The sequence below is a fragment of the Bufo gargarizans genome, chromosome 1 (genome assembly GCF_014858855.1).
Source record: "Bufo gargarizans isolate SCDJY-AF-19 chromosome 1, ASM1485885v1, whole genome shotgun sequence".
Lineage (NCBI taxonomy): Eukaryota > Metazoa > Chordata > Amphibia > Anura > Bufonidae > Bufo > Bufo gargarizans.
The window spans coordinates 717,373,910-717,400,084 of NC_058080.1; the positions used below are offsets into that span (position 1 = coordinate 717,373,910).

General features: G+C 47.5%; 2 protein-coding genes across 2 annotated transcripts in view; both read right to left on the reverse strand.

The window, feature by feature from the left end:
• The window catches only part of LOC122930003 (dymeclin-like), a 178,179-nt gene extending 164,283 nt beyond the window's left edge, over positions 1-13,896 (reverse strand). Inside the window, exon 1 of the mRNA XM_044283446.1 lies at positions 13,777-13,896. The gene's annotated coding sequence lies outside the window, so the exon portion shown is untranslated. The remainder of the gene's footprint in view (positions 1-13,776) is intronic.
• Positions 13,897-15,336: 1,440 nt separating this feature from the next.
• On the reverse strand, positions 15,337-24,091 carry C1H18orf32 (chromosome 1 C18orf32 homolog). The gene is made up of 3 exons (XM_044292644.1): positions 23,991-24,091; positions 23,016-23,200; positions 15,337-15,633 (listed from the first exon to the last, which is right to left on the reverse strand). The coding sequence occupies exons 2-3, from the start codon at positions 23,193-23,195 to the stop codon at positions 15,559-15,561; spliced, it is 255 nt and encodes an 84-aa protein (XP_044148579.1). The 5' UTR covers positions 23,196-23,200; positions 23,991-24,091; the 3' UTR covers positions 15,337-15,558.
• Positions 24,092-26,175: the final 2,084 nt, after the last annotated feature.

Genomic DNA, 26,175 nt, shown 5'->3' on the forward strand with positions numbered 1-26,175 from the left:
GAACAAAACACGGATGGCATCTGTGGTGCTTCCGTTTGTCACAGAAGACAGACAGGAAAAGCTCTTGAAATTAATTTTCAGCTGAGCAACGTACATGGATTACAACTGACACAAGGAGGGAAAAAATGGACAGATGGACCAAACACGGATCTTTTACGGATTAAATAAGGACGCTTTTTTCACGTACAAAGTACTGACACAGAAATGTGAACGAGGCCTCAGACTGTACAGGGACACACCCCCAACTGGTAATACCCATCTGGATCTTTATTGTAGACTGCTGTCAACTAATTTGAAAACTTCTAGAAGGAATAATAGAAGAATGGCAAAACATAGAACATAAGTCATAAGAACAGATGCTGCTGAATTTTTATTACATGGGGAATGCAAGCAGTTACTAAAGCAGACATGTTGGGGGAGATGACAGGTCGTATTTAAAGGGGGTCTCCGGGCTTTTAATATTGATGACTTATCCTGAGGATAGGTAATCAATATCAGATCAGCGGGGGTCTGACACCCGGCACCTTTGCCTTCTCTCTTCCTGCTCACCATAGACATAGCAGCAGCGAGCAGGAAGACGGGGCATGCACACTGCATTCACCTTCCTTCATACAGCTGATCGGCGGGGGTGTCAGGTGTCGGACCTGAGGATAGGTCATCAATATTAAAAGCCCGGAGGACCCCTTTAAGGAAATACTAGAGTCAAACTCCTTTATCATTTCCCGGTCATCAGTAACAACCTGCAACCTGCTCACAGCAAATCAGCAGAAGCAACCCTGACAACTCCCTGCCATTACCTGATGTCTGCGAGGTCAGGTATGCAGCTGCCCTATCAGGATCACACCAGGATGCTGATCTGCTGTCACAAGTGACCCGGAAAACAGAGGAGGAAAAGTCCTGATGGGAAGGTGTGAACACACCAGAACAAACAGAGCCGGTGAAGGCCTGGAGGGCAGCGCCCCGTCCTGCCACGATGTACAGACCTGGCAATGGACGCCCACACAACGCAGCCCCGCAACCAAGGATGGCAGACTGTGTCTGATATTTAATAGATGGTTCACAAGAGGTCAGAGAGCTCGTCTGATGGACCAACCCCACAACGGTGATATCACAGCTGGTTGTGTATATATTTCTACATCAGATTCTCACACTTGTCCTAATAGTAGTATGCCCAATCAGCTTGTAGTATACGGACATCTCCCATAGACCGTACAGTTCTACACAGCTTAGTGTCATCTGAAAAACTAGATATGGTGCTATTAAATTCAATAAGGGGCCCAGCACTGAACCTTGGGGTCACCACTTATAACCCGGGACCATTCTGAATAGGAATCATTGACCACAACTCTCTGGACACGGTCCTTCAGCCAGTTTTCAATCCAATTACAAACTATACTTTTCAAGCCTATAGACCTTACTTTACCTAATAAACGTCTATGAGGGACAGGATCAAAAGCCTTTGGAAAATCCAGAAACACTACATCCACAGCCGCCCCTCTGTCCAGGCTTCTACTCACCTCACTACATCCACAGCCGCCCCTCTGTCCAGGCTTCTACTGACCTCACTACATCCACAGCCGCCCCTCTGTCCAGGCTTCTACTAACCTCACTACATCCACAGTCGCCCCTCTGTCCAGGCTTCTACTGACCTCACTACATCCACAGCCGCCCCTCTGTCCAGGCTTCTACTGACCTCACTACATCCACAGCCGCCCCTCTGTCCAGGCTTCTACTAACCTCACTACATCCACAGTCGCCCCTCTGTCCAGGCTTCTACTCACCTCACTACATCCACAGCCGCCCCTCTGTCCAGGCTTCTACTGACCTCACTACATCCACAGCCGCCCCTCTGTCCAGGCTTCTACTAACCTCACTACATCCACAGTCGCCCCTCTGTCCAGGCTACTACTTACCTCACTACATCCACAGCCGCCCCTCTGTCCAGGCTACTACTCACCTCACTACATCCACAGCCGCCCCTCTGTCCAGGCTACTACTCACCTCACTACATCCACAGCCGCCCCTCTGTCCAGGCTACTACTTACCTCACTACATCCACAGCCACCCCTCTGTCCAGGCTACTACTCACCTCACTACATCCACAGCCGCCCCTCTGTCCAGGCTACTACTCACCTCACTACATCCACAGCCGCCCCTCTGTCCAGGCTACTACTCACCTCACTACATCCACAGCCGCCCCTCTGTCCAGGCTACTACTTACCTCACTACATCCACTGCCGTCCCTCTGTCCAGGCTACTACTCACCTCACTACATCCACAGCCGCCCTTCTGTCCAGGCTACTACTCACCTCACTACATCCACAGCCGCCCCTCTGTCCAGGCTACTACTTACCTCACTACATCCACAGCCGCCCCTCTGTCCAGGCTACTACTCACCTCACTACATCCACAGCCGCCCCTCTGTCCAGGCTACTACTTACCTCACTACATCCACTGCCGTCCCTCTGTCCAGGCTACTACTCACCTCACTACATCCACAGCCGCCCTTCTGTTCAGGCTACTACTCACCTCACTACATCCACAGCCGCCCCTCTGTCCAGGCTACTACTCACCTCACTACATCCACAGCCGCCCCTCTGTCCAGGCTACTACTTACCTCACTACATCCACAGCCGCCCCTCTGTCCAGGCTTCTACTTACCTCACTACATCCACAGCCACAGCCGCCCCTCTGTCCAGGCTACTACTCACCTCACTACATCCACAGCCGCCCCTCTGTCCAGGCTACTACTCACCTTCTCATAAAAACACATCAGGTTAGTCTGACAACTTCTGTCCCTGGTAAACCCATGGTAGTTATCACTTATATTATTTACAGTCACATACTTCTGTATATATTCCCTTAAGAGCCCCTCAAACATTTTTCCGGCAACAGAAGGTAAACTAACTGGTCTATAATTACATGTGGAGGACCTTGATCCTTTTTTGAATATGGGCACCACGTTTGCCTTGCGCCAATCACTTGGCACTGTACCAGTACCTAGAGAGTCTTTAAAAATGATAAACATGGGCACAGCAATGACTGAACTGAGCTCTTTAAGCACTCTTGGGTGTAATCCATCTGGACCCGGAGCCTTGTTCACATTTACCTTATTTAACTTATCTTGGACCATATCTACAGTTAGCCAAGTGAGTATTTTACTGGATGTACTAACAACCCCAGCACCACAGACTACTGCAACGCATTACTAATCGGTCTCCCTTTCACTAAACTCTCCCCCTTTCAGTCTGTCCTAAATGCTGCAGCCAGGCTCATCTATCTACCCTGTGCCAGTCATTTCACTGGTTGCCCATCCACTAACTACAGTTCAAACTTCTCACCCACAAAGCTCTCCACAGTGCTGCACCTCCATACATCTCCTCCCTCATCTCCACCTACCACCCTACTCGTGCTCTCCTTTCTGTTAGCGACCTAAGATTAATAAACACCATAATTCGTACCTCACTCCTGTCTTCAGGACTTTTCTCGAGCTGCTCCTACTCTCTGGAATACTCTGCCCCGGAATACTAGGTCAATTCACAACTTCTCCACCTTCAAACGGGCCTTAAAAACACATCTTTTCAGGCAGGCTTATCAAGCTACCTAAGATGACTTTTACCAGACTAACCCTTTCCCCCACCAACTCCTCTGGCCTGAACTCTACCCTCTAGTAGTCCCAAACCTGAAGCAGATCAGTCGGCACCACTCCTGTCAGCTCAATAATGGCTCGAATCCTACTTATCACAACTACCTTATGTGTCACCCCCAATTCCTCATTCCCACTGTGTGGGGATCAGTCTCTGTACAGTATTATAAAGTATGGGCTCCGATGAGCCGAAGTCGCGCGTGACTTTGCTGAATAACTTCGGAAGTTGATTTTTAAAGCGGAAAACCACTTTGCAACTTGAAACCGAACTCCGCTTCAGTTCCGAGCTACTAGTCGTGAATAACTAACTTCGGCTCATCGGAGCCCATACATTCTAATACTGTACAGAGATGGATCTCCTTACGGTATTATTCTGAAGATACTTCGAATGTAGCATCTGAAGCTCGCTTCGCTCAACACTAAATGAGCCAAAAGATACATTTTTGGTTAGTTTTGCCGTATCTGGGCCAGGACAGCTCACCATCACTGATGAGACAATGAATTCTGATTTATACCAAAAAATTCTAAAAGGAAAATGTCAGGAAATCCATTTGTGAGCAGAGTCAAAGAAGGATAAGCCGATACACCGGTCTTTGTCTCCCCTTGAGCCCCAGACTGGCATTGTTTTTAGCCTGTTTGCCTGGGCCGGGACATGCCCCCGTTCCACCCAACTGTCGAAAACTCTTCAACAAAAGCCCACGACTTGATATTCTCGCATGGCCAGTCAAAAAGCGGCCTAAAATAGTGGCAAGTCCCTTGATAAATAAAGCCCACCATTTTTGAATGGCCAAGGCAAGGTCCGGACCTTAATCCAATAGACCTAGCTCCTATTAAACAGGTGCATTGCAAAACGTCATTTTCTTCTGTATTTTTTTTTGCCAAAACAAAAAGAATCCGCAGTATTGTACAAAGTCCTACCAAACTGGAACTACCTGGAGTCATGTGAGCGCAGACATAACACACTGGGGGGTATTGATCAAGCTATTTACGCCACTATGGTGGCGTCAAAAAGTTGTAAATTACAGTGCACGCCATATTTCTGCCATAATTTGAGACTTTGTGAGATAAAGGGGGGTGCAGCTTGGGGAAAGGGGAGGGCTCGCTGAATTTACTACAGGGTGGCCCATGAAAAAGTAGCCCGCCTTCAATATCTCCAAATCAAACTGCCTAATAGTAAATCTGTCTTAGCAACCAATCAGAGCTCGGCTCACAGTTCCTACAGGGCCATAAAAAAACTGTCCCCTACAGGGACATGAAAACTGAGCTCTGATTGGTTGCTATGAACAACTAAGACAGGCTTACTAAATAGGCAGTTTTATTGGGAGATATTGGAGGAGGGCTACTTTTTGTGGGCCTCCCCAAACAGGTGTAAGTTAAAGCTCATGTGTTCGCCAGCCACTGTTTACGTTTTTACACTGCTGGCGGTGGCTTCTCCCCAGCAGTGTGTTTGGTGACGTCACCGGCTCTGATATTTGGGCTTTAGTGCTGCCCTAGCCGTTTTACGTCACTGGATCTCCGGAAAAAGAAGTGGATCAGAGCATGAAATATTCTGATGCTCATATCAGGAGGGCTGGAGGGGTGAAGATGGGGATATGTCTGGGTTCAGCTCTGAGCCCGGACAACCCCTTTAACAATAGGCCTGCATCAAAAGTATCCATAGGACACCAATCACGGGACAGAAGCCAAAAGACAGTCACTGGGCTACGTCAGAAGAGCTATTTTTCCACTGTACAGAGTAATCTAAACTGCTATTGCACACAGCAGCAACTTGCAAAAACATTTTCTTAAAAAGTGTGTCCCTCGAAGAGTATGCCATTGCATACCCTAGGCCACGTTCACCAGGAGATGAACCCAGAGAAAAAGTATAATAGAGATATTTGCCCCTTTTGCATGTTTTGGGGTTGAGTGGTTATGTGTGTCCAGATGGACTAGGAAGTGGATACCGGCGGTGGACCTGGGAAGCATTGGATCGGGAGTGATCGGGGAGGAGTGTATTACTTAGGCCTCATGCACACGACAGTTTTTTTTCACGGCCCGCAAAAACGGGGTCCGTGGGTCCGTGATCCGTGACCGTTTTTTCGTCCGTGGGTCTTCCTTGATTTTTGGAGGATCCACGGACATGAAAAAAAAGTCGTTTTGGCGTCCGCCTGGCCGTGCGGAGCCAAACGGATCCGTCCTGAATTACAATGCAAGTCAATGGGGACGGATCCGTTTGATGTTGACACAATATGGTGCCATTTCAAACGGATCCGTCCCCATTGACTTTCAATGTAAAGTCTGGAGTTCTTTTATACCATCGGATTGGAGTTTTCTCCAATCCGATGGTATATTTTAACTCGAAGCGTCCCCATCACCATGGGAACGCCTCTATGTTAGAATATACTGTCGGATATGAGCTACTTCGTGAACCTCAGATCCGACAGTATATTCTAACACAGAGGCGTTCCCATGGTGATGGGGACGCTTCAGGTTAGAATACACTACAAACTTTGTACAAGACTGCCCCCTGCTGCCTGGCAGCACCCGATCTCTTACTGGGGGATATGATAGCACAATTAACCCCTTTAGGTGCGGCACCTAAAGGGGTTAATTGTACTATCATATTCCCCTGTAGGAGATCAGGGCTGCCAGGCAGCAGGGGGCAGACCCCCCCCCCCTCCCCAGTTTGAATATCGTTGGTGGCACAGTGTGCCAACCACCATCGGCCCCCCCTCCCTCCCTCTATTGTATTAAATCGTTGGTGGCACAGTGTGCCAACCACCATCGGCCCCCCTCCCTCCCTCTATTGTATTAAATCGTTGGTGGCACAGTGTGCCAACCACCATCGCCCCCCCCCCTCCCTCTATAGCAGTAACATTGGTGGCAGTGTGCGGTCTCAACAGTAGAAGATTCATACTTACCGGCTTGCTGCTGCGATGTCTGTGTCCGGCCGGGAGCTCCTCCTACTGGTAAGTGAAAGGTCTGTGCGGCGCATTTCTAAAGAACTGTCACTTACCAGTAGGAGGAGCTCCCAGCCGTTCACAGACATCGCAGCAGCAAGCAGGTAAGTATGAGGGAGGGGGGGGGGGCGATGGTGGTTGGCACACTGTGCCACCAACGATTTAATACAATAGAGGGAGGGGGGCCGATGGTGGTTGGCACACTGTGCCACCAACGATTTAATACAATAGAGGGAGGGAGGGGGGGGGGCGATGGTGGTTGGCACACTGTGCCACCAACGATATTCAAACTGGGGAGGGGGGGGGTCTGCCCCCTGCTGCCTGGCAGCCCTGATCTCTTACAGGGGAATATGATAGTACAATTAACCCCTTTAGGTGCCGCACCTGAAGGGGTTAATTGTGCTATCATATCCCCCTGTAAGAGATCGGGTGCTGCCAGGCAGCAGGGGGCAGTCTTGTACAAAGTTTGCAGTGTATTCTAACTAGAAGCGTCCCCATCACCATGGGAACGCTTCTGTGTTAGAATATACTGTCGGAAATGAGTTTTCACGAAGTGAAAACTTAGATCAGAAAAAGCTTTTATGCAGACGGATCTTCGGATCCGTCTGTATGAAAGCAACCTACGGCCACGGATCACGGACACGGATGCCAATCTTGTGTGCATCCGTGTTCTTTCACGGACCCATTGACTTGAATGGGTCCGTGAACCGTTGTCCGTCAAAAAAATAGGACAGGTCATATTTTTTTGACGGACAGGATACACGGATCACGGCCTCGGCTGCAAAACGGTGCATTTTCCAATTTTTCCACGGACCCATTGAAAGTCAATGGGTCCGCGAAAAAAAACGGAAAACGGCACAACGGCCACGGATGCACACAACGGTCGTGTGCATGAGGCCTTACTTTAAAGAATTCTCAGTGGGCTTTAAAAGGTTTTTAAATGGTCAGACAACCCCTTTAATATCTTGGGGTGCTGCCTGTTTGTGTTGCTCAGATACTGGATCGGTGCCCCCTGGCTCGCACTTGACTACGAACGTACAGTGCTGCTTTATAAGTGATATATATATATATATATATATATATATATATAAATGAAGAAAAATGGCGGCACTGGCTCCCAAGTGAGAAAACGGGTGCACGTCCCAAAGGGAATGGACTGACTTCATTTTTCCTAGAATATATATATATATATATATATATATACATACACACATAGTCGTACATAGCCAACTCTGGTCCCGTCAGAAGGGAAGTGATGATGGCATGAGCACCTCACTCTGTAACGAGGAGCTCAAAAGATGAGGGTTTTTTTTTTCACTTTGCATATAGCAGTTACCTGATTCTCACTAATCTTTCATTGGAAGTCGGACTACCCCTTTAACTTCAAAAGAAAAATGTTTCTATTACTACTTTTTAGTAATACTATGTGTTAACGTGGTATAAAAATGTCTAATTAGTCACAAAAAACGAAATATACCTTTTAACCATTAAGTATATAAAATCACTACAAAGCATCCGTATTTTTCACCCCATAAGACGCACTTTTCCCCCCCCCTGAACTGGGGGAAAATGTCCCTGCGTCTTATGGGGCGAATACTAATGAGCGCTTCCATTATAGAAGTGCTCATTAGTACCGGAGGACCAGGAAGCGGTGAAGGCTCTGTACTCACCGCTTCCTGGTCCTCAGCTTTGCAGTGGCTGTGCACAGTGTGAGGGCGCTCTGTGACTCCACACTGTGCGCGCCAGTTCACAGCACAGCCGACAGAAGGAGGAAGAGGATCGCGATGGAGGAGAGGAGCAGCGGCGTCCAGGAGCAGGAGGTGTAAGTGGTTTATTTATTTTGTGATCAGAGGTTGGAGGCTGATGATGATATATATGACTGGGGGCTGATATGAGGTCTTATTAACATTGTGGGTCTAATTGGTGGTCTGACGTGAGGTGTAACGAAAAAACTTTTTTTCTTATTCTCTTACTCTAAAACCTAGGTGCGTCTTATAGGGCGAAAAATACGGTAATCCTTTAGGTCCAAAATATCTAAATATCTCGGTATAGACAAAGTAACTTCAGATATTTCCGAGATCTGTGCTTTCATACGGTCAGGTTTCTGCGTGTCATTTTAGAAGCCAGAACCAGGAGTGAATAAAAAATAAATAAAAAAAAAAAAAAAACAAAGTTGTATCTTTTTTATACACTGCCTGTCCAAAAAAAAAAAAAAAGTCGCCACCTGGATTCAACTAAGCAAATAGTTATGAGCCTCCTACTGGATAATTACTGCAGGGGCGATTATCTTTCAGCTGGCAACAAGTTATTTAACCCCAACTGGTTCAATAGGTTGCTTCTCATTTCTTAAACAACCATGTCGAAAGACACATCTCGTGGCTGTGGAAAAGATGTTAGTCTGTTTGAGAAGAGTCAAATCATTGGCATGCATCAAGCAGAGATTGCAGAAACTACTAACATTGGGTTAAGAACTGAGAAAAAAATGGGACGGCTCACTCTCTATATACACAGATTGGTGCCTAGGTCCAAATTAGAATCACCCCTTCAAAACAATATCAATCTAAGTAATATTGGACCGACACTCAAACATATGGGTTCATGCAGAGCGGTATAGTATGGTAAAATAGTGAAATTTAATAAAGCATAAAATGCATAAAAACATAACATACACAGAATAGTGGGGTGGATGAGGTAATAGGTAAACTCTTTATGAATATCCCATCGATGCCAGACGCGTTTTGAAATAGATCCCTATTTCTTCCTCACTGAAGAAATAGGGATCTATTTCGAAACGCGTCTGGCATCGATGGGATATTCATAAAGAGTCCGAAATTTGAAGCATGGCCATGCAATATTGAAAGAGACCTTGGAAATTATCATCTGAAACGAATGCAAGCAATCTGACTGGTGGTCGATTTCACTAACGGCTGGCGACTGACAATAATCCACGATCCAAAAGATCAAAGCTTCATTACGACTTTAACAGCTCATCTCGTGAAAATTGAAGCGATCATACGGAGATCTAACTTTATGATGTCAGCTAAGTAATTATACTTTACCGCCTGTATTCGATTAAATCAACACCAAGGTAAGCGCTTGTACACGTGGGACGCCACAGAACTGCGCAAAAAAGTGAGTACTCTACTCATTACAGTAAAGACTGTTTGCCATCGATTTTTTCCTTATAATAGATTTTCCAGAAAATATTAGTATATATTTGGGACATTAACAATTCCACTCAATTATTTGCATTGTATGGACTTTATATGAGCTAATTTACCTATTACCTCATCCACCCCACTATTCTGTGTATGTTATGTTTTTATGTATTTTATGCTTTAATAAATTTCACTATTTTACCATACTATACCGCTCTGCGTGAACCCATATGTTTGAGTGCCGGTCCAATATTACTTAGATTGTTACTGTTTTGAATGTGTTAAGAACTGTCCAACGCATTATTAAAAGCTGGAAGGATAGTGGGGACCCATCGTATTCGAGGAAGAAATGTGGCGGGAAAAAAATCCTGAATGATCGTGATCGGCGATCACTTAAACGTCTGGTGAAATCGAATCGAAGAAAAACAACAGTATAACTGAGGGCCATGTTTATTAGTGAAAGCAAGAGCATTTCCACACGCACAATGCGAAGGGAACTCAAGGGATTGGGACTGAACAGCTGTGCAGACAAACCACTAATCAGTAAAGCAAACCAGAAAAAAAGGCTTTAATTTGCTAGGGAGCATAAAGATTGGACTCTGGAGCAATGGAAGAAGGTCCTGTGGTCTGATGAGTCCAGATTTACCCTGTTCCAGAGTGATGGGCACATCAGGGTAAGAAGAGAGGCAGATGAAGTGATGCACCCATCATGCCTAGTGCCTACTGTACCAGCCTGTGGGGGCAGTGCTATGATCTGGGGTTGCTGCAGTTGGTCAGGTCTAGGTTCAGCAACAGTATGTGCTCCAAGAATGAGGTCAGCGACTACCTGAACATGCTGAATGACCAGGTTATTCCATCAATGGATTCGTTCTTCCCTGATGGCACGGGCAAATTCCAAGATGACAATGCCAGGATTCATCGGGCTCAAATTGTGAAAGAGTGGTTCAGGGAGCAGGAGACATCATTGTCACACATGGATTGGCCACCACAGAGTCCAGACCTTAAAGAGGACCTTTCACCGATCCTGACACTGTGAACTAAGTATACAGACATGGAGAGTGGCACCTGGGGATCTCACTGCACTTACTATTATCCCTGGGCGCCGCTCCGTTCTCCTGCTATGCCCTCCGGTATCTCCGGCCACTAAGTTATAGTAGGCGGAGATTTCAGTCACTAAGTTATGGTAGGCGGAGTCTGCCCTTGTTCTGCTCTAGCGCTGGCCAATCGCAGCGCAGAGCTCACAGCCTGGGAGGTTATTTTCTCCCAGGCTGTGAGCTCTGCAATGCGATTGGCCAGCGCTACAGAAGAACAAGGGCAGACTCCGCCTACCATAACTTAGTGACCGGAGACACCGGAGGGCATAGCGGGAGAACGGAGCAGCACCCGGGGATAATGGTAAGTGCAGCGAGATCCCCGGGCGCCGCTCTCCATGTCTGTATACTTAGTTCACAGTGTCATAATCGGTGAAAGGTCCTCTTTAACCCCATTGAGAATCTTTGGGATGTTCTGGAGAAGGCTTTGCGCAGCGGTCAGACTCTACCATCATCAATGCAAGATCTTGGTGAAAAATGAATGCAAAACTGGATGGAAATAAATCTTGTGACATTGCAGAAGCTTATCGAAACAATGCCACAGCGAGTGCGTGCCGTAATCAAAGCTAAAGGCGGTCCAAGGAAATATTAGCGTGTGACCTTTTTTTTTTTGGGACAGGCAGTGTACTCCCTCTCCTTTTATGATCCATTTGTGATTTTGGCTTCCAAAACTGCATCAGGAAACCTGACCGTGTGGCCGCACCCTTACAATCCGGCCTGATCAGTCGGGTGGCTCGCACGATCTGCGGTTTACAGACACATCGGAAACCAAGGATTTATACTAGAAAGGACCTGTGTATAAAGGAGGTCGGCGCACGGCACAAACAGCCGTAGCAGCGACTGCACTGTATAGCACATCGGTGACGGTTCACACCTGCGGTCTACAACTCACACGGCGCCGCTACAGATCACACACTGGTGTGCGGCACCCAATATACAGATAACTAACCTTATACTAAGGCACATCTGTACAGAGAGGGGTGCGATTTGGGTGTAGGCACACCACTGGCTGCTTTAATTTGAAAAAAAAATAATAATAATTTAGATGGAGACCTGAATGTGAAAACTGAAGAAGCCGAGGGTCTCTAGTACGGAATACACGGTAGGGCCGGTATTACATGGTGAAACAACTAAAGGCCCCTTTCACACGGGCGAGTTTTCCGCGCGGGTGCAATGCGTGAGGTGTACGCATTGCACCCGCACTGAATCCGGACCCATTCATTTCTATGGGGCTGTTCACATGAGCGGTGATTTTCACGCATCACTTGTGCGTTGCTTGAAAATCGCAGCATGCTCTATATTCTGCGTTTTTCACGCAACGCAGGCCCCATAGAAGTGAATGGGGCTGGTGAAAATCGCAAGCAAGTGTGGATGCGGTACGATTTTCACGCACGGTTGCTAGGAGACTATCGGGATGGGGACCCGATCATTATTATTTTACCTTATAACCAATAATAGAATTCTTAATACAGAATGCGAAGTAAATTAGGGCTGGAGGGGTTAAAAAATAAAATAAAAAAACTCACCTCTTATCCACTTGTTCGCGCAGCCCGGCTTGTCGTCTTTCTTCTTCTTTGAGGACCTGGGAGAAAAGGACCTTTGGTGACGTCACTGCACTCATCCCATGCTCCATCACCATGGTGATGGATCATGTGATGGACCATGTGATAAGCGCAGTGACATCACCAAAGGTCCTTTTCTCCCAGGCCCTCAAAGAAGAAGAAAGACGACAAGCCGGGCTGCGCGAACAAGTGGATGAGAGGTGAGTTTTATTTTATTTTTTAACCCCTCCAGCCCTAATTTACTTCGCATTCTGTATTAAGAATGCTATTATTTTACATTATAACCATGTTATAAGGGAAAATATTAAAATCTACAGAATACCTAACCCAAACCCGAACTTCGGTGAAGAAGTCCGGGTTGGGGTCTGGGTACCACATTCAGTTTTTTCTCACGCGCGTGCAAAATGCTTTGACCTCGTGTGGAAAAAACTGAAGAACGCAACGCAATTGCATACAATACTCACCCCACTCGCAGGCAAAATCGCACTCATCCTATCCGGCCCTCACACGCAACGCCCGTGTGAAAGAGGCCAAAGAAATCTCCAACCGTTTGGTGTCTGCAGATCCTATGCGGACCTAGGTGTTGCCATGGTAACAGGCTACTACTAAACAGTGTGTAGTACTCTGATCCTGCAGTCATGTGCTGCCTAGCTCTACCGGACCGGAGAAGCACATGACAGGACTTCACCAAATTGTATTTCTTTATAGGAAAGGGCCCATGACATCTGTGACAGGGTGGTCCGTGTTCGGTCCATGTCGTGTGTCTGTTTTTTGCCCTCTGTATTCCACGGACTCTGCTTGGCTGAAAATCAGTTTCCAGAGCATCTCCTACCAATGGTCAGTGAAAAATCACTGACCGAACACTGATGGCATCCACTTTGTTTCAGTGATTGTGAAGTGAATCTAATCCTGTACCACTAGAAGCGTTTCCGGCATACCCAGAATAGGGGGACCCCCTGGCGCCTCTTCCTATTCTCAGGGCAAAGGGTGAAATCTGTGGGGCCGCAGGCTACTGGCTGGATCTAAGAGGGTGCGGTACCCAAAGACCCAATGGGGGCCCGCTGGACCACGACAACGTCCTGTGTCCACAAAGCACTACATCGACTACAACCACCATCATCTTCTGAGCATATAAGATAGCACAGGTAAACAATAATCACCCCATTCACCCTGGTGCTGCCATCATCAGTCATTTGATAATTGCTGCCATTAAGGAGATGTGTCAGTAAAGCTGTGTACTACTTACTGACTGTTTCCACCAGAACAGACCACCCTAAGCCATTTACATATTACATACACAAATATTACTAAATATAACTATTTTCCGGCAGAAGCCGTGCTAGGAGGGGAGTGTGCCGCCCTGCGTGTCCGGTCTCTCACCTGGGCCGCCCGCTCTCTGTCCACACAGCCTCCTTCCTCTCCTGTCACAGGGACGTAGCCGCCATCACTCCACGTCGCTGCAGACAGCTGCGTCACCAACGTCACGTGACCAGCCGACCAAGGGGGGGGCGTGGAGCCGGGTGCCTGGTAACTACGCTGAGCTTAAATCGTGGGTGTGGCTATGCAAATATATCGGTGTTTGGGCGGGGCTCCTTGAGGAGAAAAAAAAACTAGACAAGACTGCTGTGGGCGTGGATATGTAAAATTATGGGCGGGGCAGTATGTTAAACGGTGCTGCGACGTGGGGTAAGCGTGGCTATATAAACAAGGAGGAGCCGTGATCACAGAATAGGGCGGGACCGACACGATATAACCTTCATTCGGGTGTGGCTATGTAAATCGGGGACGAATGGGCGTGGTAACACCATGGGCAGTAGAGACGTGTTCCTGACGTGGGCGTGGTTATATAGTCTATATGGAGAGCGGGCGTGGCTCATGAATAATTTATAGAGGAAAGTTATTGGTTGCTGTGCTATTATAGATATATAAATAAATATATATGTCTCCACAGGGCGGCAGTGATGAGTCCACCTGCAGCAGCCTGGGGATGCAGGAATTTGGAGGTTAATGGTGGCATTACCTTTATTTTCATGTAGCCATTGGCTGCTGCAGGTGGTGGGGGGTGCAGTTCACTCCATAGAATCCCAGCTTAAAACCACTGGCAGGTGACAGGAGTAACATTGATTATCTGGTGACATATTGTGAAACTACAACTCCCAGCATGCTCTTCTCATAACTCTCATAGACATAAATGGAGCATGCTGGGAATTGTAGTTTCACAGGGGTTACCCTGGGATAGGATATATATAGGAGAACCCGTGCTATCCCCGGTCCGCTGCCAAAAGCCTTTATAAAGGAGCCGCAGCTGCCCCTCCCCCATCAGGTGACATCATCAGTTGTGCAATTCTCCCAGCATCCATCCCAATAATGTCATACGCTCTATGTCACATTCTCGACACTTTATTCAAATGATAGGGCTGGCACCGATGGTGATGCCCTTGCCATCTGTGATGAGATCACCAGGTGTTCTGTGGCATGAGGGCACATCACCAACATTGCCCTTATGACGTCATGTAAAGCACTGTGCCCCATAGCCCCTGACAACACCATTGACTGCCTTAAAGCCTCGTGGGCCACACCTGGACCCCAGCACAGAAATAATGGCTGCATGGCATCTGTAGGGACTGGTGCTCCATTATAGGATGAACAGGAATTGGGATGACCTTGCCCACCAGGCGCCATGCTAGGACATCACATATACACTAGAGGGGCAGCTCACATACCCGCCAGCTCCGCCATTCATCATTAGCTGTAGACAGTCAGCCACTCAGGTGGCATCCATGACCCTCTGATATCAGTCCCTATACTTAGCCAGTGTTATACCCATCCCCATTTCTTCCACTGCTGTGTGTCAGTCTCCACTACAGCTCTGGGATTCTATTCCTGAACCAGGACAAGCACCGCTGTTCGTTCTCATAACACATTACAACAGAGGAAATAGACAGTACAGAGACCAATAGTTTATTTTTTTCTGTTACTCAGTTATAAAGTATTTTTTAGAAATTTGATCTGGAATGCAATATATTAATATGTACAGGAGGAGTCTGCATCGTTACTTGTCTACATAAATCAATAAATAAAATCATCCTTTATAGAAAAGAGAGCGAGAGACCCTGGAAGGGGGAGGTCAGAGTGTTCAGTCCTTTATTACGGGTGGCGCTCTCAGTCCGTCTTTTTATCCGCCGTCCCGTCATGTTCTTGAGCGACGCTCCCATTCGCAGTCCCATTACTGTCCGTCTGCAGAGAGAGACAAGAATCAGAGACCGGACACGCAGACGGAGAGGAGAAACACAGTGCAAGTACTTACTACACACCAAATAATGGACGGAACCCCCCCCCCCCCCCCATTACCACCAGACAGACAGACAGACAGACGTCCAGTCCCAGCGAGAACATCACAGTCCGCAGTCTCATCTAATGGGTGTGAGCACCTTAAAGGCTATGGACATTGTTGGGGGCATTTTTATTATTACATTCCATTTATTTTACCCTAAAAATCATTTTTACAATTGGTCTTTATAAAAAAAAAAAAAAAAAGTCAGCAGTTTCCCCCTCCAGCTTTCACTCCATCCGCTGCCCCACAGGCGCCATCTGTAGCCCTTATCTCTATTTGCCCAACAGCTCATAAACTCTCAGTTAAATGCTATGGACCCCTCAGGGCAGTTTCTTTATGCTTGCATTTTACTCTTTTTGGGCTAAAACTCTTTTTTTCAAGTGGTATTAAAAAAAATGTTCAGCCGTTTTTCAGATACAGGGGTATGTTTACAGAGATTCCCTTCTCAGACAGACAGTGAGGCCTTATCTCTGCTCCCCTGACCTCATAATCACTCATTAAAGCATAGTCTTATCAGTGTGATAACGCTGGGTTCACACCTGAGCGTTTTACAGCGCGTTCCTACGCGCTGTAAAACGCACAACAGGCAAGAACCAATGATTCCCTATGGGAATGGTTCTCACCTGGGCGTTTTACAGCGCATACGATCGCGCTGTAAAACGCCCGACGCTCAAACAAGTGCTTGAGCTTTTTTTTGGGCGTTTGTCGCGCGTTCCCGCACATAGATATTCGGGAACGCGCGACAATGTGTGCACCCCTGTCTCTGTATGCGCGATTGTAAACGCCCGTACAATCGCGCATACAGAGCGCTCGTTTTAGAACGCTCAGGTGTGAACCCAGCGTAAGAGTTTTGCTATAATGAGTGTTTACACCTCACTTATATGGCTAACCTCCGGCACTCCGGCTGTGGTAAAACTACAACTCCCAAGATGCCCCCTTGCTTGGCTGTTCTCAGAACTCCATAGAATTGAATGGAGCCTGCTGGGAGTCGTAGTTTCACCACAGCTGGAGTGCCGGAGGTTAGCCATACCAGAGGTCAGAAGATCTTCACATGTTCCTCTGGGGCTGAGAAGTGATGCTCTGCCAACAGACAGATTTTTAACCTTTCTATCTCAAGAGTGGCTGAACATTTTTTAATAAAGAACAATTGCAAAAAAATTATTTTTAGCCTAAAATGCAAATCATTAAAAAATGGCCATAGCCTTGAAGCTAAATTTTTAATCAGAAGATAGAAGAAGCAACAGGGAGCAGAAGTCTGCAGATGAAGCAGAAGGCTGTAGGGGGGGAAAAAAAAAAAAAAAAAAAAAAAAAAGAAGGACATAGGCAGACAGCAATAATAAAACAAACTCACCCATTGCCCGGCTGTGGCCGTATTGCAGCCCACAAACAGCAGGTCTGCAATATGCGGGCACCGGCCGTGTGCTCCCTGCATCACGGATGCGGACCTATTCACTTGAATGGATCCGCAATCCGGAGCTGCGGTGCGGAACGGAGGCACAGAACCCCATGGAAGCACTACGGAGTGCTTCGGTGGTGTTTCCGTCCATGCCTCCGCACCGCAAAAAAATAGAACAGGTTCTATTTTTTTTGCGGTGCGGACGGATCACGGACCCATTCAAGGAACGGCCGTGTGCATGAGGCCTTAAAGGGATTTTCCAGGAGTAGAATATCAATGACCTATGCTCCCGTGAACGATGCGGCCAGCAATATGCCATTAATGTCCCAGATGAGAATACCCCTCTAACTCTTCTGTTACTCTGAAATGTTTAAAAGGGGTTCTCCAGGAATTAAGAAAATTGAAAATACTTAAATATTCCTTTATTATAAATATATTCCCAAATAACCTTTATTAGTTATTATCGCTCATTTTGTCTAAAGAGCAATCTTTAGGGGAATCAAAATCTGTCCTAATCACACAGGAGGACAAGTTACCTCACAAAACTGAGCTAAAGAGCTGCCTCATCCTCCTCTCCTACATGTCAGGGATTATGATCCTGAATACAGATGATAAGATCTTCAGCTGAATCCCTGTAGGAATGGTGTTCATGAGGAGTACAGAGAGGAGGTGGGGATGTTTAATGAGCAGCAGCACTTGTATGCAGTCTCCATTACCACAACCCCACGTCACCACAGTCTGTCCTGTCCATCCTTTCTGTACTTCATGTCTCCTCATGAACTCCAATCCCACAGAGATTCAGCTGAAGATCAGCTGTATTCAGAGCCATAATCCCTGACCGTAGGATGAGGCAGCTCTTTGGCTCAGTTTTCTGAAATAACTTGTCCTCATGTGTGATTAGGACAGGTTTTGTGTGTGCTAATAGGACGGAGGCCATTTTAATTTTCCTAATAATTGCTCCCTGGACAAAATGAGCCATTATAACTAATGAAATACTTTTGGGAATATATTTATAATAAAAGGAATATTTAAGTATTTTCATTTTCTTAAGGGCTGAGCACTGGGACCCCCATCGATCGCAAGAAGAGGGATTCCAAGTAGAAAGTTGAAATTCGATACAATACTTTGTCTGTCCTGCACAGCTATATTATAGTTTTGTTCATCCCGAGCCACCGTGAATCGAATCCCGGGCTCAGGCTAATTCCACATCAGCCTTTTCCATTCCGGTTTTGAGAGTCGGTAGAGGATTTCCAAACTATTCCGTTTTGCCCCATTCATTGTCAATAGGGACAGAACAAACCAGATCAGGATGAATTCCCTTCCGATTCCATTATGGTTAGCTGCAAGCTGTGGCTTTGTGTCCAGTCTGCGAAACTGAACTAAGGCCTCTTTCACACGGGCGTTGCGGGAAAACCCGCAATTTTTCCACGCGAGTGCAAAACATTGTAATGCGTTTTGCACTCGCGTGTTTGGCTTGGGATCGATGTTCTGTAGATTGTATTATTTTCCCTTATAACATGGTTATAAGGGAAAATAATAGCATTCTGAATACAGAATGCATAGTCAAATTGCGCTGGAAGGGTTAAAAAAAAAAAATAATAATAATAATTTAACTCACCTTAATCCACTTGCTCGCGTAGCCCGGCATCCTCTTCTGTCTTCATCTGAGCTTTGTGCAGTAACAAGGACCTTTGGTGACGTCACAGTCATCACATGATCCATCACCATGGTAAAAGATCATGTGATGGATCATGTGATGACTGACGTCACCAAAGGTCCTTGTTACTGCACAAAGCTCAGATGAAGACAGAAGAGGATGCCGGGCTACGCGAGCAAGTGGATTAAGGGGAGTTAAATTTTGTTTACATTTTTTTTAACCCTTCCAGCGCAATTTGACTATGCATTCTGTATTCAGAATGCTATTATTTCCCCTTATAACTATGTTATAAGGGAAAATAATAATGATCGGGTCTCCATCCCGATCGTCTCCTAGCAACCGTGCGCAAAGATCGCACCGCATCCGCACTTTCTTGCGGATGCTTGCGATTTTCACGCAACCCCATTCACTTCTATGGGGCCTGCGTTGCGTGGATTATCACACCACAACGCACAAAGAGGAGCATGCTGCGATTTTCACGCAACGCATAAGTGATGCGTGAAAATCACCACTCATGTGAACAGCCCCATAGAAATGAATGGGTCGGTGTTCAGTGCGGGTGCAATGCATTCAACTCACGCATCGCATCCGCGCGGAATACTCGCCCGTGTGAAAGGGGCCTAACTGGATCCGGCATGAAAATCAATGAAAGGCCTCCTGCACACGAACGTTGTGTGCATCCGTGGCCGTTGTGCCGTTTTCCGTTTTTTTTCACGGACCCATTGACTTTCAATGGGTCCGTGGAAAAATCGGAAAATGCACCGTTTGGCAGCCGCATCCGTGAGCCGTGTTTCCTGGCCGTGAAAAAAATATGACCTGTCCTATTTTTTTCACGGCCAACGGTTCACGGGCCCATTCAAGTCAATGGGTCCGTGAAAGAACACGGATGCACACAAGATTGGCATCCGTGTCCGTGATCCGTGGCCGTAGGTTAGTTTCATACAGACGGATCCGAAGATCCGTCTGCATAAAAGCTTTTTCAGAGCTGAGTTTTCACTTCGTGAAAACTCAGATCCGACAGTATATTCTAACACAGAAGCGTTCCCATGGTGATGGGACGCTTCTAGTTAGAATACACTACAAACTGTGTACAAGACTGCCCCCTGCTGCCTGGCAGCACCCGATCTCTTACAGGGGGATATGATAGTGCGTCACCTGAAGGGGTTAATTGTACTATCATATCCCCCTGTAAGAGATCAGGGCTGCCAGGCGGCAGACCCCCCCCCCCCCCTCCCCAGTTTGAATATCATTGTGCGGCCCCCCCCTCCCCTGTTGTTAACTCGTTGGTGGCCAGTGTGCGCACCCCCCTCCCTCCCTCCCTCTATTGTTTTAATACATTGGGGCCAGTGTGCGCGCGCCCCCAACCCCCCCCCTCCCTCCCTCTATTGTTTTAATACATTGGGGCCAGTGTGCGCACCCCCCAACCCCCAGCCCCCCCCCCCCCCCGATCATCGGTGGCAGCGGAGTAGAAGATTTTCATACTTACCTGGCTGCTGGCTGCTGCGATGTCTGCGTCCGGCCGGGAGCACCTCCTACTGGTAAGTGACAGCAATGCGCTGCACAGACCTGTCACTTACCAGTAGGAGGAGCTCCCGGCCGGACACAGAGATCGCAGCAGCCAGCAGCCAGGTAAGTATGAATCTTCTACTCCGCTGCCACCGATGATCGGGGGGGGGGGCACACTGGCCCCAATGCTATTATTACAATAGAGGGAGGGAGGGTGGGGGGGGGTTGGGGGGGCGCGCACACTGGCCCCAATGCTATTATTACAATAGAGGGAGGGAGGGGGGGGGGGTGGGGGGGCGCGCACACTGGCCCCAATGCTATTATTACAATAGAGGGAGGGAGGGGGGAGGGGTTGGGGGGGCGCGCACACTGGCCTCAATGCTATTATTACAATAGAGGGAGGGAGGGGGGGGGGTGGGGGGGCGCGCACACTGGCCCCAATGCTATTATTACAATAGAGGGAGGGAGGGGGGTGCGCACACTGGCCACCAACGAGTTAACAATAGGGGAGGGGGGGCCCACTGGCCACCAATGAGTTAAAAACAGGGGGGGGGTCTGCCCCCTGCTGCCTGGCAGCACCTGCCAGGCAGCAGGGGGCAGTCATGTACACAGTTTTTTTGTATATTCTAACCTGAAGCGTCTCCATCACCATGGGAACGCCTCTGTGTTAGAATATACTGTCGGAAATGAGTTTCACGATGTAGCTCATATCCGACAGTATATTCTAACATAGAGGCGTTCCCATGGTGATGGGGACGCTACAAGTTAAAATATACCATCGGATTGGAGAAAACTCCAATCCGATGGTATAACAGAACTCCAGACTTTACATTGAAAGTCAATGGGGACGGATCCGTTTGAAATGGCACCATATTGTGTCAACATCAAACGGATCCGTCCCCATTGACTTGCATTGTAATTCAGGACGGATCCGTTTGGCTCCGCACGGCCAGGCGGACACCAAAATGACTTTTTTTTCATGTCCGTGGATCCTCCAAAAATCAAGGAAGACCCACGGACGGAAAAACGGTCACGGATCACGGACCTACGGACCCCGTTTTTGCAGACCGTGTAAAAAAACGTTCGTGTGCAGGAGGCCTAAGGCTGAGTTCACACGGGCGTGATCGATTAGGTCCGGATGCGTTCAGTGAAACTCACACAATTTTGCAAGCAAGTTCAGGCAGTTTTGTCTGCTATTGCGTTGTTTTTTCCGCGCGGGTGCAATGCGTTTTTCACGCGCGTGATAAAAAACGGAAGGTTTACAAACAGCATCTCTTAGCAACCATCAGTGAAAAACGCATCGCACCCGCACTTGCTTGCGGATGCAATGCATTTTTCACGCAGCCCCATTCACTTCTATGGGGCCAGGGCTGCGTGAAAAACGCAGAATATAGAACATGCTGCGATTTTCACGCAACGTAGAACTGATGCGTGAAAAACAACGCTCATGTACACAGACCCATTGAAATGAATGGGTCAGGATTCAGTGCGGGTGCAATGCGTTCACGTCACGCATTGCACCCGCGCGGAAATCTCACCCGTGTGAACTCAGCCTAAGTCAGTTCTGTGATTAAAAAACCAATCCAGCACCCACTGACTTACAATGATCTTCATGCCGGATCCAATTTGTTCAGTTGCTATTTAATACAACCATATGCAGACGAAAGGGATTCATCCAGATGTATTACATGAAAAGGAAGTGATTTTTTTTTTTTTTCAGGTTTTGAGATCCTCTGCCAGATCTCAAAACCAGAATAAAAAAAACACTGATGTGAAAGTCACCTCACGGTGCATACTGACATCAGGCAGAGCTGTAGGTGAAAGGCGGTGGAAGTACATAATACAGGTTTATGGTCCAACTGCAGGTCTGGGGAAAGCTGGATAAACCCCCTATGAGCATAGCGATGGCTGCCACCAGTGGTTGTCAACCATGATCTGTTGGCTGTGCACTTAATTATTAACCACTCACGTATCAGTGACCAGCTGCTGGCACAGAGCACCGCTGTGTTTGACCAGAGGTTGCCCTTCGTGACACGAACAAAAAATGAAATGAACAAAAAACATGGCTGATCCAGATCTGTGCGCTGCCGCTCTCATTACTGACAGTGTGCGCTGGTGGAGCGCCCTGTATTGTTCATGTGGGTGTTTCTGGGGCAGAGATCTCCAGCTGGATCCTATACTGTCCATACGGTGTGCTGTGGGGAGGCCGCCAGGTGCCATTAACAGGAGGCTATAACGAGCCAGGCTTGTGTGTCTGCCAGCAGCTCTCGAGTCAGTAGCACTTAGATGTTCCAGGAATACAGGAGGTGTCTTCTCCATAACGCACATGACCAGGACATCCCAGTCTGAGGGGAAGCACTGCAGACATATAGAGGGGTCACCGATACAGAGTGTGCCCGATGATCAGAGCATGGTGTGCACCGGGTAGTGCGAGTGCTATGTTCTTTCAGTCCGACCTGCTACTAAACTGTGCAACAGCGCAGCTTAGTATTGAGATACTAACAATGTCAGTACTGGACTGAACAGGGCAAAGTATTGATGCTTTGATACCCGATGCAACCCTAATCTCAAATCGCCTATTTGAATGGAATGCTGTTAGTATGTGCACTGCTGCATGAGACTAGGATAGCCGAGTATAACTGAGGGACGCGCGCACCGCATCACTGACACACGGAGTGCCGGCTGTATCTTCTCTGGATCTATAACTGCGGATGAAGGACTTTTACCTTTGCACTGCCGTTGCTCTCTATTTTGCCCTTGCTTGCTGAGGCCGGGTCGCTCTGCACCGCTTTCTTGGGCCATAACCGGCTGATGAAAGGGGAGATGACAGGATAGATGATGGGTTCCAGGAACTTCTTGTAGACCCACAGGAGGATAGGAATGACGATGCAGGGGATGCACACCATGGTCGCTGTGCCACAGGTAAAAACATGCTTTATTCATACATATGTTTATATGCAGGCAATGATAAGGACTTAGAAATGACTGAAAACTAAAGAAATTGAAGAATCCTGCGTCTCCATGTAAGGGTCTACAAAGATATCTAAAATGTCCTGATAGCACCTTCACAAGCAACCCAGCAGTGGCATACACCCACCCATAACGTCTGAGCAACCCATATACCCTTATATAAAGCCCCACCGATACAACCACGCAACAACCTGTATCCCCATACACTCTTCTTCTCTACAACCCGCCATGCACCTATCCATAACGCCCCGTACCCCCATACGGTCATCTATGGAACCCCCCCATACCCCCGGTCAGCTATGAGGCCCCGTACGGTCAGCTGTAACGCCCCATACGGTCAGCTGTAACGCCCCATACGGTCAGCTGTAACGCCCCATACGGTCAGCTGTAACGCCCCATACGGTCAGCTGTAACGCCCCATACGGTCAGCTGTAACGCCCCATACGGTCAGCTGTAACGCCCCATACGGTCAGCTGTAACGCCCCATACGGTCAGCTGTAACGCCCCATACGGTCAGCTGTAACGCCATGCTCCCCCATATGGTCAGCTATAACACCCCATATGGTCACCCTATAATTACAGTCCATAGGTGGTGTACATTCACAGCACATATCCATCCGGAATGACCGGTCCCTCCACATTCTTAACTCAATTAAATAAATGACGTCCTAATAATGCCATTACTGCCCACAACCCCTATCCTTCTCCCCAAAACCCCCGTCTGTACTTACCGAACTATCTTACGAGGTTCTGGCGCAGCGACCCCCGTCACACAGGTTACCTCCTCACCCCGGAAATTACTGTCACTTCCGGTAACCAGAGTGACGTCATAGGGCCTGGAGCGCTCGGCGCTGTCCTCCTATGCCGAGTGTCGGCGGGCTCCCCTAGCAGCGACTGTTAGGTACTGCAGTGACTTGTCCTTGGTGAGGGAGAGGCAAAATATCTTTCAAGGAGAAAGGATGAGGCAACGTTCTGCAACTTGTGTTTCTCCACCTGTTGATAAACTACAAAACCCAGCATGACCGTGTATGCTGGGAGTTGCAGTTTCAGAATAAATACTGATCCGCACAGATTGCAGACATCCATTGTCACTTCCACTGTCAAGAGAGACAAATACCCCTAAACTGTGGCGGCAAATTGAGCTAAAAAGCAGTTTTTTTGCCCTGTGGTCCATCGTTCTCCTCTAACAAGTCCGTTTAAGGGTTAACTGTCTCAAACTGATAGCATAATAGGTTCCTATAATGTCTTAAGTTTGGGTCTGTTAGCTCACGGTTGGGCCGTGATATCCGACTAATTTCCGCAGACAACACGGTTGGCATGCAGACACGTAAATCCAGCCTGAAGGTCATTTTAAAGAATTATACAATTTTCCAATATACTTTCTGTATCAATTCCTCCTGCTTTTCAAGATCTCTGCTTGCTGTCATTTACTGGCACTATCAGGGGATTAAATTGAGCAATCCCATAAGAGCTCGGCTCGTACAGTGCGGCTATCCGAGTTCCATCTTATACTGATTAGTGTTGAGCGCGAATATTCGAATTACGAATATTTATCTCAAATATCGCAACTTCAAGAATTCGCGAATATAGTGCTATATATTCGCTATATCAAATATTCGTCATTTTTTAACATCTGAAAACATGATTAACGTTCATCGTCACCTGATCGGGATCCATATTAGCATATCCTATGCCGAACTACGTGAATGTATGTAGCTCACGCGAGAGGTTGCTTCCTGGTTGTGGTGAGGGCGGATGTGACGTCACAGGCCTTACTTCCTGGTTCTAGCATGGGCGGATGTGACGTCACAGGCCTTACTTCCTGGTTCCAGCATGGGCGGATGTGACGTCACGGGCCTTACTTCCTGGTTCCAGCATGGGCGGATGTGACGTCACCGGCCTTACTTCCTGGTTCTAGCATGGGCGGATGTGACGTCACGGGCCTTACTTCCTGGTTCTAGCATGGGCGGATGTGATGTCACGGGCCTTACTTCCTGGTTCTAGCATGGGTGGATGTGACGTCACCGGCCTTACTTCCTGGTTCTAGCATGGGTGGATGTGACGTCAGCGGCGTATTAGCGTGGTACATGGTGTTATGTGAGTGGCTGATTTCCCCAGCTGTAGCTCTATTTAAGATTACGATTCAGGCAGGATAGACACGCCCCTTGAAGAAGCCAAGCAAAACGCGCGTCGGGGTGCGCTCACCAAGGTTTTTCCCCCATTACACATTTAACTGGTGGTTACATGCTAGTTGTTGTTACATGGGCTCCGATTTGTGCAAGTGTGTGTCTTATGTATTGATACTGACATCTTAGGGGTTCCGTTGTTCCGTGATCCGTGTCTGTTTTTGTCTGTCAGTTTAGTTTGCCATGCAAATGATAGGGAAAAACGGACGCGGATGACAATCTTGTGTGCATCCGTGTTTTTTCACGGACCCATTGACTTGAATGGGTCCGCGAACCGTTGTCCGTGAAAAAAAATAGGACAGGTCATATTTTTTTCACGGACGCGGGTGACAAACGGTGCATTAACCGAGTTTTCCATGGACCCATTGAAAGTCAATGGGTCCGCAGAAAATCACGGAAAACGGAACAACGGACACGGGACACAACAACGGTCGTGTGCATGAGGCCTAATAGTATTGTCAAGCCATTAGGAGGGGTGTATGAAGGGGGTACATTTATCCGGTGTGTCGATGATTCGCAGCGCTCCTGCATTACTGCTATTTATATTATATTAACTATTGTCTATTTTGTTGTCTTTTATGATGCTATTTAATAAAAATCTATTATCAATGTATATGTGTGTTCTTGTCTGCTGGGTACATTGATAAAATTGCGGCATATGCATTTATTGCTGCCACATTTGTAACATCCTTTATATGTCAACCATGTAGGTTTTTTTTTTTTTTGTCTT